The sequence below is a fragment of the Camellia sinensis genome, unplaced genomic scaffold (genome assembly GCF_055761805.1).
Source record: "Camellia sinensis isolate YWXY unplaced genomic scaffold, ASM5576180v1 Unanchor11, whole genome shotgun sequence".
In the NCBI taxonomy this organism is placed as follows: Eukaryota; Viridiplantae; Streptophyta; class Magnoliopsida; order Ericales; family Theaceae; genus Camellia; species Camellia sinensis.
In genome coordinates, this window is record NW_028128989.1 from 7693261 (window position 1) to 7708644 (window position 15384).

A 15384-nucleotide genomic window follows, 5' to 3' on the forward strand; every position below is an offset into this window, starting at 1 on the left:
CACTTATCTCTGCTCGCGCATCCTTATACATGCGTTGGAGCAGAGCCAGCTGGGCGTTTAACTGCTGCACCTCATTTGTCCTACTCTGCAGCCGGTTCGACAAATTTGTAACCGCAGTCATGGTTTCCACACATGACTTCAATGTATACTGATTGGCCTCCACATTCGACTGCACTGCCATTCTTTGCTCCACAGACCGCATAGGAAAGTTCAACGGAGCAAACTCCGGGGCGCTTGGTTGAGGTTCCAGTGCCACCGCACCAGTTATCTCTCTTGTTGACTCGTTGAGGTCGGGAAAGAGAGTGAGCAGACCGCGGGAAGACGAAGCCATTTTTCTGGGCAACAGAGTGTTACAGAGTATCTTTCTCAGCAAAACGAAGAATTTTTCAGAGGTTTCTCTCAGTTTTTCTGTCTCAGCTTCTGCCTCAGCCTCAACCTCCGTCTTGGTTAAATAGCCGAGGCAGCCACGCGTATCGCGCGCCACTTGACGCCAGACGACAAACGGGCGCGCCAGCCAAGGCACTCACGTGCCTCGCCATCATATTGGGCACGCCTTTTGATGGCACGCCTTTTTATGGATTGGACACGCCTTTTGATGGCACGCCTTTTGATAGATTGGGCACACCTTTTGAGGGTGCGACTTTTTAAGGGTCCGACAAGACTCTATAAACTGTCCCAACATTGATTCCGGTTAACTCCTTCATGGGTCCGACAAGACTCTGTAAACTGTCCCGACATTGATTCCGGTTAGTTTCTACATGGGTCCGACAAGACTCTGTAAACTGTCCCGACATTGATTCCGGTTAGCTCCTTCATGGGTCCGACAAGACTCTGTAAACTGTCCCGACATTGATTCCGGTTAGTTTCTACAAGGGTCCGACAAGACTCTGTAAACTGTCCCGACATTGATTCCGGTTAGCTCCTTCATGGGTCCGACAAGACTCTGTAAACTGTCCCGACATTGATTCCGGTTAGTTTCTACAAGGGTCCAGCAAGACTCTGTAAACTGTCACAACAACTGTCACAACATTGTCTGCTACAACGGTCCGACATGACCCCATAAACTGTCTTCTACATCAGTCTGACACCGCCATCCAGTGTCCTCTACAACGTTATGACACCACCATACAGTGTCTTCACCAACGGTCTGACACCACCATACAGTGTCCTCTACAACGTTATGACACCACCATACAGTGTCCTCTACACCGTTATGACACCACCATACAGTGTCTTCACCAACGGTCTGACACGACCATACAGTGTCTCCTATCCTATTTTATTTTATGTATTAATCTATTTTCTTGTTTTGTTACTCTCTCCAAACTCAAGTTGGTTAGTTCCTATCTCCCTTGAGTTTGCGGGGGGCTGTTAAAACCTATCACCTACTTCACCCACTTCACCTACTCCACTACACCTACTCCACCCACTTCACCTACTCCACCCACTTCACCTACTCCACTTCACCTACTCCACCTACTACCTATTCTTCTCTTCTATATATAGGAATCATTGTAAACATAACAAAATATCAATCAATAATACATTAATTTTAACAGGCCCCTACACTTGATACAATCCTCGTGGTTCAAGAATTCTCAGATGTCTTTCCTGAAGATCTACCTGGTACCCTGGTTGACCGGGAAATCAAATTTACTATTGAAACTTAACTTGGTACCCAACCAATATCAAAAGCCCTTTACCTCATGTCAATGACGGAATTAAAAGAACTAAAGACCCAACTCCAGGAACTACTAGACAAAGGTTTCAATCGACCAAGTATCTCGCCCTGGGGAGCTCCAATACTGTTCATAAAGAAAAAGAAGGTACCATGAAATTGTGTATCAATTATCGAGAATTGAACAAGGTCACCATCAAGAATCAGTACCCTCTGCCATGAATCGATGACTTGTTTGATCAACTTCAAGGCACCCAAGTATTCTCGAAAATCGATTTGCGTTCCGGCTATCATCAATTAAAAGTTAAAACGATAGCATCGAAAAGACTGCCTTCAAAACACGTTACGGGCACTATGAGTTCCTCGTCATGCCATTTGGCGTCACAAATGCTCCAGCAGCCTTTATGGACCTTATGAATCGGGTGTTCAATCCCTATCTTGACAAGTTCGTCATTGTTTTCATTGACTACATTTTCATATACTCCAAATCACCAGAAGAGCATGAACACCACTTGCGAAGAGTTCTACAGACACTACGTGATCATAAACTTTATACCAAGTTGAAGAAATGCGAATTCTGGATCACTAGTGTACATTTCCTCGGTCACGTCATTAACAAGGATGGCATCTCGGTCAACCCCCAAAAGGTTGCAGCAATCGTGGATTGGCCACAACCTACTAACGTGTCTGAGATTCGAAGCTTCTTGGGTCTAGCTGGCTATTACTGACCCTTCATGCAAGATTTCTCGAAGATAACATCACCCTTGACCCAGCTAACTCAGAAGAACACGCCCTTTGAATGGACTCACAAGTAGGAACGTTGCTTCCAAGAGTTAAAAAACAGACTTGTGACAACTTCTATACTAGCACTCCTTACGGGAATGGAAGGGTTCGTAATTTATAGCGACGCCTTATACAATGGTTTGGGTTGTGTCCTTATACAAAATAGAAAAGTCATTACATATGTCTCACGTCAATTAAAGACTCACAAGAAGAACTACCCAACCCACAATCTGGAATTAGCTGTAGTAATCTTTGCCCCTCAAAATTTGGCACAATTATCTCTACGGAGTAGCTTACGAAATTTAAAAGGATCACAAAAGTCTTAAATATCTGTTTACACAGAAAGAACTGAATATGAGGCAACGACAATGGCTATAATTTATGAAGGACTATAATGTAGAGATCCATCACCATCCAAGCAAAGCTAATGTCGTAGCAGACACATTGAGTTAAAAGACTATCAGAAGTTTGGCATGTACCCTTGTTCCTCGCAAGATCAATGGTGTCACGACCCAAACTCGCCCTTATAGGTTTAGCGTCTTAACCGGCCAGTAATCTTAAGATTACCTACGGCCTCTGAAACAGAATCACAAAATAAAGGGGCTAGCGGAAGCAAATAACAAAAATATAATTGTCCAATAAGCTATGCAGACTTATATGAAACAGAATATTTAAAACTTTATATACATATCCAAAAATCATTCTCACATTATACACACACACACACACACTTAACTACAGCATCTTAAGTACAACCAACAAAAACAAACAAAGTCTTATATATAAAAACAACCGGAGCTTAACACGCGACACTTTAGGAACCTCCACATAAAGCACAATGGTTAGCTGATAACAGAACACAGATCCGGACAGAAGTCTTCAAGCCTGATCTCCAGAGTGCTCACCGATACATATATATATATATATACATAGTGAGCTAAAACCCAGTGAATAACATAAATGTAAAGAGATTAGTGAATGAATTCTGAACATATCATATTCATAAACCAGATCATAACCGAAGAAATTCTCATATCCGAACATAATAATGGTGCATCTAATAGAACATATCACATCATCATCCGACTAGAGTAATCTGTTCCAGATACCAATTAAACACATCACCAATTTGTCAAGTGGCTAACGAGATCTCGTAATCACATATATGTCATGAACCCGCATTAACATGTCGTCTCCCATGACTTGGGACTATCTATAGATGCCATAATAAATTTCAAACATAGGACATTCATTCACATAAACAAATATCATTTCAGAAATCATAAATTATCAAATCACATTTGGAACATAATTCACATGAACATATCTTTACAATAACATTACTCACAGTGGGCTTCCAGAAGCAGTTGATCGGTCTCCAATTCTCGACCTACAATCAAAATGTATATAGCACAAAACACGTCTTATCATTACACATCTATATGGCCGTCACGGCTTAGTTTTCTTTGCATTAGCTTCTTATTCTTTTTATCATACGCTCGTATACATTGAAACACACTCTTTGTAATCTCTTAACTTAGTACATTTATTTCTTAGTGTGTTTCTAATTCATATCCTCATTATTGTTTCTTAATTAAGGCTTAGGAATGCCTAGGATGCAATGAGAATGCTCAAAATGCACTTTAAAACACCTAACAAAATTTCAGAAAACAGGGTAGTTCGCTCAAGCGCAACTTTGGTCGCCCAAGTGGACCCCTACGTTTGCAAAAAGTTCTGAGAGCATTCATTTTGTGCTCGAGCTCAACTTCCTTCCCTCGAGCGAAGGTTCAAAATTAAGGGTAGTCACTCAAGCATAGATTGTGTCGCTCAAACGGAGTGCTCATGTGTGCAAAACTTCTGGGAGCTTGCATTCTTCGCTCGAGCACAACTTTCACTGCTCGAGCGAAGAGTGTGAATTCTGGAATTTCCAGATTGCTCTCTAAGCTTCAAAACTCAATTCCAATGAATCAAAACTCATTCTTTTGGGCCAAAACTTGAGAAAACACTTGTAAACTTGTAAAACATCATGAATTGAAAGTCATTTTGCCAAAATCAAAACCCAAAAGTATGTCAATTCTTCAAAACCAAACTTTAAAACACATGTATGTAAAGATTCATAAAACCCAAACTTCCAAAACATGGACAAATAAGATGTTTTCATGTAAAATCATGGTGAGCTCTCGAGACATAGCAAAGATATGCATTTGCATGTAAGAATTTGTGGAAAATGGAACTCAACAATGTAGAATTGTGCATGCATGTACATGATCTCTTTTCAAAATTCATGAACTTAACAAATTTGAGCTCAAGGCTCCATGCATATAAGAAACTCCTTTCTAAAACATGTATTCAAGAGTTAAACATGGTGAATGAACCATGCATGTACCATATAACTCATCATTTGAATATAAATACTCAAAATCAAACTCAAGGATGTAAGAAATCATGCATGCATATGAAGCTACTTCAATTTCCATCATTTTTTGACAACCTTATGCAAAATATATGCAAATGATCATATATACACCATGAATTCAACTCATCCTCAAGAATTGGGGAGTACAAAACTCACCTAGAGCCTTGAATTACTCTTGTTCTAACATAATCTTGACCAACCCTAGCTTGAGCTTCAAGTTCTCTTTCAATTTCTCCCTTTCTCTCACTAGAAGTGACCTCACTCGCTCTCTAGAAGTTTATCTCAGATTTTGGAAGTTCAAAATGATATGGAGTTTATTGGATTGTTAGTTACATTTGACATATGGAGTTTATCCTCTATGCGTTTCTTTCCATTTATAACTAAAATGACTACTATATAAATTATAATCAAGCAACACATCTTCAATTATAAAAAAAAAAATTAAAAAAAAAATTACAATAGGTCATAATTAATATCAGAATGAGTCATAACTAAATATTACTTGTTATACAGTTATAGCCAAAATAACAACCATAAGAAGTTATAACTAAATTATATCTAACACTATAATGTGTTATAACTAAAGACCATTGCGACATATGTTAGACACTTTTTTGCAGTATGTTTTATAGAATTTCTCTACTAAAATATATCATTTCTATCTCAACTTATCTTTTTTTAACTCTTAACATTTAAGTTTAGTAATATCTCATTGTTATTTATTATAAAGAAAAAAAATTAATGTTGTCATTAATTTGTGCCCCTTCTTCACTGAATTCCTGACTACGCCACTAGTTGGAGCATTTAGAGCTTTTACTTAGTGGGAAAAAAACAGATACACCATTGGAGATGTTTTTAGAAGGAGCAACAAATTTCTATTTTTTTTAACAAATAAATAAACTAGTTAGAAAATTTGTAGTTCAAGCATTAGCTTATGAATTAAAAGACTATGATTTATGTTTAAATTATTAAAATGCCCTGCTAGTAAAGCGAATATCTTCGACATAGTCAATTTGGCGCATCACGATAGAGGGTGTTTTCGTCAACTGAATTGAAACGGCTATTTGAACAATATAGCCGTTGCACTTTCCAGAATCTGGACAGCAAACGAGTGATCGAAATTGCAATCTTTATCAATATATAACCCTGTCAAAACTCTTGATAATTCAATCAACTACTCTCTCTCTCTCTCTCTCTCTCTCTGCGCTCGGTCCTACCATCAACAATCAACAAAGCTACCAGCGATTGACGTCGTGTTCTCTCTCTCTCTCTCTCTCTCTCTCTCTCTCAATTTTGTTGTTGCTGCGGTCGGTCCTACCATCAACAATCAACAAAGCTACCAGCGATTGACATCGTGTTCTCTCTCTCAATTTTGTTGTTGTTTACTTTCTTTTATCTAACTTGCTTTCCAGGCTTGCTTTTCTCTATTGTTTTTGCAGGGTGTTTCTTGTTTTTGCTTTTTCAGGGTCTCTCTCTCTCTCTCTCTCTCTCTCTCTCTCTCTCTCTCTCTCTCTCTCTCTCTCTCTCTATTTTTAGTGCTAACAATGGATGCAGGATCCATGAACTCTTCAACAGGGAAAGCACAAACTCGATGCCCCCTTCAAGAACAGTTTCTTCATAGGAAAAGTTCTCGAGAAAATGTATGCATACGTATGCCCTCGAATAGAGTTGTAAATCCTTTAATTCATTGACGGTTGTCATTATTATACGTGTATATTCTCATTTTTTTTGGCCATGAATCTTGGTTTTGTTTTCTCGATTTGATTTGATACTTGCAGCCGTGATTTTGCTTCTTCTTGATTCAATTCTTAGGCTAGGATTTAATATTTACTTTAATTGACACTAGGTTTCATGATTGATTAGTTTTTTGAATTTGGGTATTGTTGTTCATAATTGGATTTCTGAAGCTAGGGTTTCTGCAGACAGGAATTTGTTTAATGCAATTGCTGAAAGTTTACATACCTTAGTGATTCTTATTGTCGGTTTCTGTTTATTTGAATTGACAATAGGGTATATGCTTAATTAGTTTTTTTGAATTCGGGTATTGGATTTCTGAAGCAAGGGTTTCTGGACACAAGTTTTTGTTTAACGCAATTCGTGAAAGTTTACATACACCTCAGTTATTCTTATTATCAGTTTCTGTTTGTTTGAATTTGACACTGGGGTTTATACTTCATTATTTTTTTCAATTCGGGTATTGTTGTTCTGGTTTGTAATTGGATTTTTGAAGCTAGGGTAACTGGAGACAAGTTTTTGTTTAATGGGATTCTTGAAATTTTATGTACCTCAGTGATTCTCATTGTTAATTTGTGTCTTGCTGTACTGTTTTCAACAGTTGGATAGATTCATACCAAACAGATCGGCGATTGATTTCGATTATGCACATTACATGCTGACTGAAGGGCGGAAAGGCAAAGAGAACCCAGCTATGAGCTCTCCATCCAGGGAGGCATACCAGAAGCAACTGAAGGAAACCTTCAACATGAATCGAACCCGGATACTGGCTTTCAAGAACAAGCCGCCCACCCCAGTTGAGGCCATACCAAACGAGTTCTCAGCTATTCACCAGTCCAAACCCACAAAGCCCCGTCGTTACATTCCTCAGGTAGGTTCATATTCTACTATTGCCCTTTGATTGTGTTGTTTACAGTGACATTAAGATTGATCGTATAAGATAGGTTGAATTTGGACCTGGAAGGGTTGCCTTAGAGTGGTAAGATGATGATTTAAAATGCAAAATATTGGACATAAATAATAATCAAATGTAAACTACTAACATTAAGATTGATAATGTAAGATAGGTTGAATTTAGATTTGGACTGGTTGTCTGAAGAGTTGTAAGATGATGATTTAAATTACAAAAAATAGGAAATAAAAAGTAATCAAATGTGAACTATTTGAATTTTGCTTCCATATGCATTAATAAGTGGAGATTTACACGTGCTCATGAATTTGTGAATCAACAATAATTTGGATGAATGTTTATGTTGTTTTTCTTTTCCATTTTATCTTTAAAATTCTCAAGTTATCAACCGTAATAAGTGGAGATTTACACGTGCTTATGAATTTGTGAATCAAGAATAATTTGGATGAATGTTTATGCTGTTTTTATTTTCCTTTGTTATCTTTGAAATTCTCAAGTGTTTTTCACTTGGATCATACAGACTTCCGAGAGAACGTTAGACGCTCCTGACCTGGTGGATGATTACTACTTGAACTTGTTAGATTGGGGTAGCAGCAATGTTCTTGCTATTGCTCTTGGAAACACAGTATATCTGTGGGATGCTACTGATGGTGCCACCTCAGAACTTGTCACCATTGACGACGAAAATGGCCCTGTGACCAGTGTCAAATGGGCTCCTGATGGACGACACATTGCAGTTGGCTTGAACAACTCTAATGTCCAACTTTGGGATTCTACAGCTAATCGACAGGTTTGTTACTCTTGTAGATTGCAGTTGAGTACTCTTTTCCATTGTTTAATTAATTTTGTTACCGTTGAATGCTGATTCTACAGCTACGAATCTTGAGAGGTGGCCACCAATCACGAGTTGGATCTATGGATTGGAACAATCATATTTTGACAACTGGAGGAATGGATGGTCAGATCATCAACAACGATGTAAGAGTAAGATCACATATTGTTGAAACCTACAGGGGACACCATCAAGAAGTCTGTGGGCTAAAATGGTCAGCCTCGGGTCAACAGTTAGCAAGTGGGGGAAATGATAATCTCCTGCATATATGGGACAGGTCGACGGCTTCTTCTAATTCCCCAACACAGTGGCTTCACAGGCTTGAAGACCACACAGCCGCTGTTAAAGCCCTTGCTTGGTGTCCGTTCCAGGGTAACTTGCTGGCCTCTGGTGGAGGTGGCAGTGACAGGTGCATAAAGTTTTGGAACACCCACACCGGTGCTTGCTTGAACTCGATTGACACTGGATCACAGGTCTGTTCTCTTCTGTGGAACAAGAATGAGCGCGAGCTGCTTAGCTCTCATGGCTTTACACAGAATCAGCTTACGCTTTGGAAGTACCCATCTATGGTGAAAGTAGCAGAGCTCACTGGCCATACATCCAGAGTTCTTTTCATGGCTCAGGTACAATTTAATTTAATCTGAAAATTTTATATTTCTTCTACCTGAGTGAGTGAGTGTTTTATAGCCTCTGTTTGGCAACTTAGGTTTTGGGCTTTTTTGGCTATTTTAGCCACAAAAGACAAAATAGACTATTTTAACCACAAAAAACAAAACATCACATCCAACCCATAATCATTACAATCTTCTCTCACAAAAAAAGCCAAAAAAGCCAAAAAGCCCTTCCCAAACCAAACTTTTTAGCCCAGGCTAAAATAGCCAAAAAAGCCAAAAAGCCAAAAAGCCAACCCACTTCCCAAACCAAGCCTATGTCGAATTTATTGATTCTGATTTCTTTTCGGTGTATTTTGATTCAGAGCCCAGATGGATGTACAGTAGCATCTGCTGCAGGGGATGAAACTCTAAGATTTTGGAATGTTTTTGGGACTCCTGCTGAAGTGGCGAAACCTGCACCTAAGGCAAATCCTGAGCCATTTGCTCACCTGAACCGCATTCGTTAAGTGGCATAAACAACAAGGATGGTGTGGTATGCACAAAAAATCCCAAAGTCTCGGCTTCATATTCTTTGGGTTAAAGAGACTGACTACTAATGGTTTTTGTCAACTAAACTATTTTTAGGTAAATCAAATGCATTTTTTTTTTTTCAAAATCTTTTCCAAGGTTGCTCTGGCATTTTCGTGCATAGAAAACAGAAAAAGTTACTTATTTTCTCTGTTTTGCATTTTCTCACAGGTTGGTAGAGGAGAGAATGCAACCTATGTCAATTGTTCATTCGAAACCCCCCATCCCATCGTCCAATCTGTAAGATATTCAATTTGGAGTGCAATTCATCTTGTATTCTAGAATTCCATGCTCAGGTAGTGATGACTAGATTTGATTTTTGAGTGCTTCTTTTGTGTGTGTATCTATTTGTACCCCAAATTTTGCTTAATGGAAAGCCTTCAATTCCTGTGGACGTAGTCACTCATTGTGATGAACCACGTAAATGTCTTTTGTTCAATCTATATGCATATATAATAATTTAAAATGTACTCCCTTCTTAATAATTTACCGAATTTGTCATTAAATCTCAAAGCCAGAAGAATTTGGAACGGATCTTTTGCTCTTGAAGTAACATGAAGATGACAAAGATGTATTGATTGTAAACTTTCTGCATGGTTTACTTCTATTCTGAAGCCTAACCATGAGCCCTTCTCCTCCCAATTCATTCTAATGATGCTCAGTATGGCGGTCCATACAAATCTGTGTTATTCATTACAAAGTGTTTCTGTTTTTCATTGCATGGCAGTGAAGAAAGCAGAAAAAAGTACTAATTTGAGGGTAAAAAGAAAAATGACAAGTGCTATTGAAGAGAATTAGGAAGTGTCTCATTAAATAAACAATGCTCCAACTGTATCAACACCGGCCATGAGCCCAATAATGACTCCATATATGAAGGGTATGATATAATTTTCATACATAGGGTCCGTTTGGGAAGAGCTTTTCTAGGCTTTTTTGGCTATTTTAGCCACAAAAGACAAAATAGGCTATTTTAGTCGCAAAAAACAAAACATCACATCCAACCCATAATCATTACACTATTCTCTCACAAAAAAAGTCAAAAAAGTTAAAAAGTCCTTCCCAAATCAAACTTTTTAGTCCAGGCTAAAATAGCTAAAAAAAACAAAACAACACATCCAACCCATAATCATTACACTCTTCTCTCACAAAAAAAGTCAAAAAAGCCAAAAAACCAAAAAACCCTTCCCAAATCAAACTTTTTAACCAAAAAGTCAACCCACTTCCCAAACGGAGGCTAATAGGGAGGCAGATAGGCAGCTCAAGCAAGTATTATTAGAGTGCAAAATCATCAGCAAGGCTGAAGTTTGGGCTCCACATAGAGGCACGGGCACAACCGTAAGAGAGGGAAATGATACCAAAAAAAAAAAAAAGAAAGGTTAAAATTGACACGAAAATGAAAATTCAGAGCAATCTTATAAGATGAATTAACAAATGTTCCCCGTTAAAAATAAATAAATAAAAAATGACCATACTCTCAAGTGTTACAACAAACAATATAGAAAATAGAAACAACATAGAAAAAAAAAGCAAGAAATATGATGGGAAGAGAATATATGCTAACGATAAAGTAGACCAAATCTGGTTTTGTTTGGATGATAGTTTTTGTAAATACTAGCTTATATCAGTGGGCTTCCATAATATAAAATTACAAGTCCTCGAATTTAGAAACAATTCACCAGAAAAACTCATTGGTGCCCCGCCAAACGTAACATCAATTGGTTTTAACAATTGGTATAAGAGTCAAATTGTGTCACAGGTTTGAGTCGCCGAAGTGTCATCTTGAGAGAGGGGATTTATTACACGAAGAGTTCCCGTTCTTTAAAAATAAAAGAACTCAATCTGGGGCATCAAATAATTTGTATGTGAAATGAAAGATTGGAAGAGTAACGACTCTCACATTTCCACCACCTGGCGTTTTGGACCCAATGTGAGGCCCAGTGACTTTTTGCACCTCTAGTTTCACAATATAAATTTAAATTTTGAGACATAATTATTCAATGAATAATGACATATAGAACATTCATTAATAAAATGATGTGAATTAATATAAAGTTTTTACTTAAAAAAAAATACTAATAAAAATATTTTTATTTATAATATTATCACTTCATTTTTTTTGTGATTTTTTGTGTAATATTTTTACTTTCTTTTGTTGTCTTCTTCCATATTTCAATTAGAAGTATTTTGAAGAGGAGAATTTTGGCAATTGGGTTAAAAAAATCTAAAAAACTGGCTTTTTGAATTTTGTGGGCCACACTGACTCTCTACTTTTTTGTACATTTAAAAATAAATAAATAACAAAAAAATTGACTTTTAACCAACTTCTATGACATTAAGAGGACAAAAAATAAAATAATAAGCAAATCTATCCTATAAACAATCTAAGAAAAATATTTTATTTATTGCCGATCAATTTGAAAAAAATAAGAGCATAAACTCGTATAGAAAATGAGGGTACCATGCCCTGATTCTAAGGGTCGACAATTTATTTATTTACGACCAATATATTAGTTAGTTTGGGACAATTCTCTATTGTTTGGCTCGATTATGACAGCCAAGTTTGGAACAATTCTCTATTATTTGGCTCAATTATGACAACTAATCTATATATTTTGTTCATGGACAAAAATTAGTCTTAGAATGAATAGAATTTAGACCTTACACATTAAAATTTTAAAATTAAGGAATTTTATTTATTAAAATATCATGAAGTATCCTCCTTCACTAGTTAATATTATTTAAAAGAAAATTTTATTAATCTCCTATTTTTTTATTTTATTTTTTGTATGTAAATATGATTTAAACATAATTGAAAAGAAATATGTAAAATATGTATTAAAATTCTAACTTATGTGGTATTAATTGATTTTCATAAAATTGGAGTAATTATATCCTACTGGAATCTTGAAAAGGTAATGATATATATTTTATAAAAAAAAATTTATTGTTTTAATTAATAATATTTATAAAGTTTCTCACTCATTTACAATTATTTTTTAAAAAATTTCAGTGATTTAATATTTTCCTAATAAAAATTCCCCTAATATGAAAGGATAGATAGAGTTCATTTCAAACTAAGCTGCCGTTTAACAAGTTAGGGTTGAGTTGGGAACAAAAAAATATAAATAAATTAAATAAGTCGATAAAATAAAATATCAAATAAAAAATCAAAAATAATTAACTAATTAAACTAGACTAAATTAATTAAAAATTTTAAATTTTAAATTAAAAACGTTATTCCCAAACAAACCGGAAATGTTTTGTGATCGTAAGAGCATCTCCACTGGAACCTTTATATCTCATACTTACCTATTTTAAGGGGCTTGATGGCTCATATATACTTCCAGAAGCCCCTTTAAACACTTTTCTAAAATATGAATTGCTACAGTGCCTCCCTATTTGTAAGGAGTCATTGTAGTACCCTTATATATATTTGCTTTATTTTGTTTTGTTTAAGGACTGTAATACACATTTATGATTTTTATTTTTTAAAATTTAGGACAAATTACAAACACTCTCCTCGAGGTTTGGTGAAAATATAAATTCTCTCCTGAGATTTGAAAAATTACGTCCCGCTCCCTGAGGTTTATATTTTCATAACAAATTGCCCCTTGAGGTTTTTATTTTCATACAGATTCTCCCCTAATTTTTTCTAATTTGTTATGAAAATTTGACCCTCGGGAAGCAATTTGTAATTTCTCAAACCTCAGGGGGGAATCTGTATTTTCACCAAATCTCGAGGGAGGTGTTTGTAATTTGCCCTAAAATTTATAATGAAAAATTTTATTTTAATAGAATAGAAAAAAATATAGAGTTTGTTAATAAAATAGAAAAAAGAATAAGAAACCTGTTGAGGAAAGAGATGAAAAAATAATTTTTAAAATAAAAAAAATATATTTAATAATATTTTAAGATGCTCTAACAATCCAATTAGAAACGCCATTTTAGAACTCCTAACCGCGTCAGGATCCTCTAGAGTTTAAACCCTGAAGTGATCTCCTAAAGTGATCCATCCAATGGTTGAAATTGAACCTCATCGTTTTGGTGAGTAATTTGAAAAAATAAAAAATAAAAAAATTCAGATCTATTTCTTCGTTCCTGTGATTGTGAAGCAGAGCATTAGAGAGACAGAAAGAGAGAAAGAGAAGGGTTGAGAGAAGAAGAGGATCCACATCGCCGCCCTACCCTGGCCCCGACGCACTGCCGCTGCCTCTACCATGCCGCTGCCGACACCCTACCCGTCGCCGACACCCTACCCGCCATACTCCAAAACTGAACTCATTCCACCATTACTGAACTTTTCAACACTCAAAATCAAACCAATGAGATAAACAAACCCAGCACAAAACCAACTTGGGTACTATTTTGTTTTCAGAACCGATTGGGAGCTCGAAATTTGAGCTCCCTGAATGCCTCTAATATACAAAAACGACGTCATTTTTGTATTTTTGTATTTTTTTTTCAGCAAAAGGAAGAAGAAGACGAAGAGAAGGAGGAGGAGGGGAGGGGGCCAACAAACTTGGGGCTGAGGCAGGGGGCGGCGAGGCAGAGGCAGAGCTGCGACGAGCGGGGCTGCTGCGACTGCGACGAGCGACGGCGGGCGACGATCGGGCGGCTGCGACGGTGGGCGACGAGGCGACGAGCTGCGGTCCTCTTCCCCTCTCTTCTCTTTCTCTCTCTCTCTCTTCTGAATTTCGGGACATTCGGGGCGGAGAAAATCGGGGCAAGAAACATTTCTCTTTTGTTTTTTGTTTTTTGTTTTTCCCAATCAGAGTTCAAATTCAACCATAAACCCACTTGGGTACCATTTTGTTTTTTGTTTTCCCCAATCCAAAGTTCAAATTCAACCTCCAAGCGCGAATCCTTTCACAATAATTTCAAACCCTGTTCTTGAAACTTTGTAAATAATAATTATATTAGGAATAATCACGAAGAATAAATAATCCATTACTTACAGGAAAAGGGAAAAAATAAAATCCAAATCCAACTTAATAGGGAATGAAATTGAAGAAGCAACTGGCAAAAGAAACAAATTTAACAATCATGAGAGACAAATATACGATTGAAAAACCTAACAAAAATTCAAACAGGTATTGGTTTGTGTGCATTGATTGAATACCTTACTGGAAGGACTTCGTTTTCGATTCCATTGAGGAAATGCTTTTGTGTATATATATACTAGCATATCACTCGTGCTATGCACGGATTTTGTTTACAATTATCTACATATGTGAATTGTGATTTTTAAATGTTTTTTTTTTAAGTGTCATCTTTTTTTCCTTTTTTATATTATATTAAAGTTTATTATTTTGATAATAATAATATGTGTTGGACTTTTCAAGGAATTAAATGTCTTTTTTTATTATTATATTATATTAAAGTTTAATATTTTGATAATAATCACATGTGTTGGACTTTTCAAGAAATTTTGTTTGTACTTGTTCTTAATACATTAAAGTGTTATTATGAGGGATAATAATCATATGTGTTGGGACTTTTAAAGGAATTCATATGCGTTGGATTTCAAAGAATTTTTTTTATATTTATTCTTAATGTATTAAAGTGTTATTATGAGGGTAAGACTTGGGAGTTGTGAGAAATTAATAAATGTTAAGATTTTTTTTTTAAAATCAAAAAATTAAAAAATTTAGATTAGGAGATTGGAGCTCCCACAAGGTTTGAAGTTAAAAACTCCCTTTTACTTAATATATAGTATAGATATCTTCTTTACTACTCATACAATCCTCCATAGCCCAACAACAAAGTGAATACTTTGGTGTATACATCAGAATATGTATCTATAGAATTAGTCGGTCCCGGTACGAAATTGGATGGTTCGATCAGGAAAGA

At 36.2% G+C, this 15384-nt stretch overlaps 1 protein-coding gene across 1 annotated transcript; it reads left to right on the top strand.

Moving 5' to 3' along the window:
- Positions 1 to 6040: 6040 nt before the first annotated feature.
- LOC145814527 (cell division cycle 20.2, cofactor of APC complex-like) lies at positions 6041 to 9959 on the top strand. The gene is made up of 6 exons (XM_082911410.1): positions 6041 to 6517; positions 7213 to 7482; positions 8042 to 8311; positions 8395 to 8976; positions 9330 to 9591; positions 9706 to 9959. The coding sequence occupies exons 1-5, from the start codon at positions 6422 to 6424 to the stop codon at positions 9471 to 9473; spliced, it is 1362 nt and encodes a 453-aa protein (XP_082767536.1). The 5' UTR covers positions 6041 to 6421; the 3' UTR covers positions 9474 to 9591; positions 9706 to 9959.
- The last annotated feature ends 5425 nt before the right edge of the window (positions 9960 to 15384 follow it).